A 5,507-nucleotide genomic window follows, 5' to 3' on the forward strand; every position below is an offset into this window, starting at 1 on the left:
GGTGGGGCGGGCGGCGTAGCACGCGCGGTTAGTGCATGCTTACATTTGCATATATATATATATGTACGTATGTGTGCGTGTGTGCGTGTGTGTGCGCGCGTGTGTATGCGCGCGTGCGTGTGTGGCCTCCAGCCTGGGACCCAAGCCCGGAGCATGGCAGCGCCCCTGCTGTCAGGCAGAGCCCGGCCCCCGCCCAGGCCCCCCGCCGACGCCCCCGCCGCCGCACACTGTCTCTCTCTCTCTCTCACACACACACACAAGGACACATGGACACGCAAGGGGAGGGCCCCGCACGCACCGCCCAATTCCGGGAAACACTCATCGAAGCTGGTCCAAGGACAGGGGGTCGGCGGGTGCACCGGCACCGGGACCAGGTGCTCGGGGCTGGCCGCCGGATTGGCATCCTCCCGGTCCAGGTAGAGCTTGACCGGGGCGCGCAGGAGCAGCACACCGCCCGGCGGCAGGCGCATCGAGGTGATCCGCGTGAAGAGGCCGCCCTTCTCCTCGTGCATGTGCAGGCGGTCCTCTGTGCGCGCCGCCACCCGGCCGTCAGCGCAGAGCCGGAGGGCGGGAGAGGGGGGAAAAAAAAAAGAACGGCACAGCCCCGGGCCGGGGAAGGTGAGTGACGTGTCCCGGTGCGTGTGCCTTCCCCTCGAGCGCCCCCCCCCCCCCCGGGTGCCCGGGGAAAGGCCCACAAGCAAACGCAAGTGGACGGGCCTACGTACCATCCCAGATCTTCTGCATGCCAAGATCATGCACGCGGGCCCAGTCCACCGGGCCGATGGGGCCATGCCCGCCGGCCGCCGCCTGGGCCTCGAGCCACTTGCGCCGCCTGTCGGTGTCCAGCTCCACCCAGGACATCATGACCGGCTGGAAGCCGGTCTGCTCCAGGGGGATGTCCGCGCTGACATCTGGATGCCGGGCGGGCAAGCGCGCGCACGCGAGTCCGGAGCAAGGCACGCAGCGAGGCAGGGCGCCAGCGAAGGACCGAGAGAGGGGACAGCGTGTCAGTCCCCATCGCACGCACGTGCACACCTCGCCGGGGTGCACACACACACACGCGCGCGCGCACACGGCCCGATGCACGGCGCCAGGCAAAAGAACAGGCCCACCGAGCACGTACGATGGTCCGGCGTCTGGTCAAACCCATCGCCGAAGGCCGGCCGGGCCACCAGCACAAAGGCCGAGGCACAGGTCACGGCGAATTCATCGTCCGCACCCCCGGTCATCGGGCCGTCCGGCTCGTTGCACATCCCGCGGCACTTGGCCGCCATGCAGGCCGGGGCCTCGCGCCGCCACCGGCGAATGACGATGAACTCCCCGCGCTGGGCCACCGACGTGGCCCAGTTCCCCACGGCGTGGACGCCGGAATCCCGGCAAGGGGCCAGCCGGGCGAAGAGCCGCATGAGCTTGGATTTGACTGTCGCCCGGGCGGGGGGGGGGGGACGCACGCCGCCGGGCCGCGAGGCGCAGGCGCAGAAGCACGTCAGCGAGGCCGTCATGCACGGGGGCAGGCAGGAGGCCGAGTCGCGAGCACGCGCGCCCGGGAATACGCACCGGGCTCCAGGGCCGCGAGGGATGTCACCACGGGGTACTGCTCGCCGGCGCGGGGAGGGGCACCACCGCGCCGCCATCAAAACCGGTGTCAGTGCCGGCCACACACACACACACACACACACGCACACACGCACACCCGCACCACGCACGGGCGCACGCCGGGAGGGAAGGCAAACACAAAGGCACAAAGCCCACAAGCGCCGCCCCGGCCCCCCCCCCCTCCCCTCGGCCATGCTCCGGCCGCACGGGTCCCGCGCTTGCCCCCGCCCGCCCACCGGCCGCCGGCCACCGGCCGATGCGCGCACCTTCGTCCGCTCGCCGCACACCTCAATGCGCCGGGAAAACAGCCGGTCGGCGCCGATGACGCTGGCGCGCGGCCCGCGCCCGCCGACCAGCGACACCAGGGCCGCCTTGGCCAGCTGCATGCGCGGGTCGGTCGGCACATCGTTGTCATGCGTCTGGTCCGCCAGGATGGCGGTCGGGGTGACTTGGGCTGCGGGCGCCCGCAGGGGGGTGGACGGTCAGAGGACACAAAGTACACCGCGTGCGAGGGCGCAGCCCAGCGTCCCCGGGCCACGCAGCCACACAGGGGCCCGTGTTGGCGATCGCGCGCCAGCCGGCCAGCGGGCCGCGAGCCCGAGGCCCGCCCCTCCCCTCGCCCCCGGACCGCGGCAGCAGGCCAGCCAGCCAGCCCCCCGGCCCCGGCACCCGGGCTCGCGGGGGGAGGCCAAAGAAAAAGCCCTCCCAGCACAGCACCCCCGCCGGTACGTACTCAGCAGCGACCAGTAGCCCGGGTAGCCGAGGTGCCCGTCGCCCATGCCCGAGGCCATGGCCTCGCCGAGCAGGCGCATGAGGTCCGGCGTGCTGCGCGCCTGGGCCGCCTCGCGCACCAGCGCGTCCAGGCCCAGCCGCGCGGCATACGCCCGGTCGGCCGACGCCCGCCCGGTGAAGAGCTCGGCGATGACCCGGATCCCGGGGTTCACCTGGCGCGCCTGGTCCAGCAGGTACTCCGCCACATGCCGCGGCGTGCTATGGCAGTTGTCTGGGTCCGGGGGGGGGGGGGGGGGGGGCGGATGCCGACGGGCCGTGGCGCAGGGAGGGTCAGCATCCGGGCGCCGGAGGGCCCCGCCCAGGGGGGAAGCAGCAAAAAAAAAAAAAAAAGAAGAAAAAAAACAAGGCCCGGCCGATGCACACGGCCACCCCCCACACCACCGGCAACGACAGCCGCGAGCCGGTCAGCCCCGCCCCGTGTCCGCCGGGCACGCACCGATGCGGAACATGTCGAAGGCACTGGCCATGGACTTGGTGTACACCCTCATGTAGTTCCACAGGAATGGGCAGTCCTTCTGCGGGCGCCAGGCGCACAGGCGGGGGCCCGCGGCCGCGGGGCCGCCCGGCAGCAAGAGCGAGTCAGATAACCGGAGCATGCGCGGAAGGCGGGGGGGGCGGGCAAAAAAGAAGAAAAAAAAAAGGCCCCCGCCCCGCGCCCGGACAGGGCCCCACACACGCACCGGCCCCTCGCCATAGCGCAGCTTGATGCAGTCGCTCCAGACAATGACCTCGCGCCGGAGGTAGGCCGAGCCGCCGGCGCGCTCGACAAAGTCCCGCCCGTCGGACCCGGACGCCCCCCACACCCAGCCGTTGTTGGCCTGGATCATGCAATCCGGGATGAGGGCCAGCTCGTCGGAGTACCCCTGGCAGTCGGCCTCCACCCACCACCGGGTGCAGATGGCCGGGCCGGTGGCGCACTTCGGCTGGCCGGTGTACGGCCCGCGCCAGGCCGAGAAGTAGGGCGACACCATCGGGTGGCGCTGGGAAATCTCCGCCGGCAGGCGCGGCCCGTGCGGATCCAGGCGCTCGTACCGCAGGCGGTTGGCGATGGCCGTCGGCGCCGCGCGCAGGATGTCCGCCTCGTACGAGTGGTACAGCGGCAAGTTGAGATTGGCGATGGCCCGGCGGATGGCCCGCGTGGCCGTGGCGATGTGGTTCTCTGCGCGGCGGCCGGCGCCCGGGCCAGCAACACATGTGTCAGCGGAACGCGGCGCAGCATATCCATATGCATAGGGCCAGAGGCGGGGGCGGGGGGGGGGGGGGGGGGGGGGGGGGGGGGGCACACCGGGGAAAAGGGGTCAGACATGCGAATGTGGGCCCCGGACGGGGTGAAGGCCGTGCTCGCAGGCCGGGACCTGCGCCACGATCAGGGGCCGGGACCTGCGCCGCGATCAGGGGCCGGGGTCTGCGCCGCGATCGGTGCCCCTGCAGCCACCCCGAACACCAGGGCGGCCGCCCCGGGCCGGCCAGGATGGCCAGCCAAGGAAAGGCAGTCTGCCCACGCACACTCCACATCGTAGACATAGTATTCCCAGAGGCGCAGCCGGTCGATGACCTCCTCCTTGAAGCGGGCCATCATCGGGCCGATCTGGTCCTGCGCGAGCCCCCGCGGCGACGCGCATGGGGGGAGACAACGTATACAGGCGCGCCCGTGTCCCCGTCCGGCGGCGGCGGCGGCGGCGGTGCGCGTGGCGCAGCATGTCGGCGTCAGCAAACGCATGTCGGGGAGAGGAGAATGCAACGGACACGCCCGCGAGGGCCACCCGGCACACACACACACACACACACACACACACACACACACACACACACACGCATCTGCCGCAGGACCAGCCCAAGTAAGGCAGGAAAGAGAACCCCACCCCAGCCCGGCCCGGTCAGGGGCGTACCTCGTGCGTGATGGCCCCCGGGTTGCGGGCCGACCAGCGGATGATGGCGCGGTCCAGCTCCCAGGCCGGGCGCAGCCACGGGGCGGTCCACAAATTCCAGCTGGCGTCCGGGTTTTCCCGCAGCCACACGGCCCCGGCGCGTGGCTGCCCACCCCCGGGGCCGGCCCCCACCGGCGGGCAGTCCAGGTCGATGTCGTGCAGGTTGGCCTCGGCCTGGAGCTCCGGGCTGAGGATCCGGTACACATGGTCGATGCCCTGGTTGGGGGACAGCGGCCCGGAGGGGGTCACCCGGCGGTCGGCCACCGGCATGACCGCCAGGTCGGTGGAGATCGGCCGGAAGGGCGGCGCCGCCGCGTGGTTCCACACGACATCGGTGCAGGCGCGCAGGCCGCACACCCGCGCCAGGCGCTGGGTCATCTGCCGGAGGATGGCCGCACTGGCCTGGAAGCCGAGCCCGGCCGCCGTCGGGGGCTGGGGCGCCCCCTCGGCCGGTGCCCGCCGCAGCACCGCCACCACCGACGGATCCAGGCGCAAGTGGTCCGCCAGCGAGTAGGCCGAGTCCGAGGGGCCGCTACACTCGGGCCAAGGCCGCGTCGAGGGGAGCGCCCAACACCCGGGGCCCGGAGTCCGAGATCAAGCGACCGAGGGGCGGGGGGGCAGGGGGGGAGAGAAGTTAGCCCCGGGCGAAAGCGTGCTGGCCAGCCGCCATGCAGGGGGCCTGGGGGCTTTCCGCTCGCCTGCTAGGCAGCCACAGGGTGGCATCCGTGCACTGGCCCGCCCCCCTTGCCTTTCGTGCTCCGCCACACACACACACACACATCCAACCCTGCACACACATCCCTCTGTGCACACGCACCGGAGCTGCAGAGGCGCAAAGTGCACCGCCGTGTAGCCGGCCCGCCGGAGGCTGGCCATCTGCAGGAGCCACTGGACGCCGGGCTCGAGGCTCGCAAGCTCGTCCGGCGCCGCTGGCCCGGCCTTCTGCCGGCCGGCGAGGTTCTCGAAGAAACCCGGGGCCGCCTGAGCCGCGGCCGCCAGCTGGCCATGCCACCAGGCATCGTCACCGCCGCCGGCGGTCGGGCTGCCGGCCGCCGCCTCGAAGGGCTGCCAGAGGTGCGCATTGCGCAGGATGGCCGCCGTGGCCACCGGGCCGTTGGCCGCCGGCCGGCCGCGCGCCGGACCACCCGGGGCGCCGACATCGGCCGACCCGCAGCCCGACACGGCCGAGAA

At 72.3% G+C, this 5,507-nt stretch overlaps 1 protein-coding gene across 1 annotated transcript in view; it reads right to left on the bottom strand.

Moving 5' to 3' along the window:
- H696_05593 (hypothetical protein) overlaps positions 1–5,507 on the bottom strand; it is a gene marked incomplete at its 5' end in the record, with an annotated part of 18,730 nt that overhangs the window by 6,704 nt on the left and 6,519 nt on the right. Inside the window, 4 exons of the mRNA XM_009499408.1 lie at positions 1,863–2,050; positions 2,330–2,599; positions 2,825–2,903; positions 3,069–3,547. Coding sequence (XP_009497683.1) covers positions 1,863–2,050; positions 2,330–2,599; positions 2,825–2,903; positions 3,069–3,547 — 1,016 coding nt within the window. The remainder of the gene's footprint in view (positions 1–1,862; positions 2,051–2,329; positions 2,600–2,824; positions 2,904–3,068; positions 3,548–5,507) is intronic.

This window comes from Fonticula alba (assembly GCF_000388065.1).
Source record: "Fonticula alba strain ATCC 38817 unplaced genomic scaffold supercont2.12, whole genome shotgun sequence".
NCBI lineage: Eukaryota > Rotosphaerida > Fonticulaceae > Fonticula > Fonticula alba.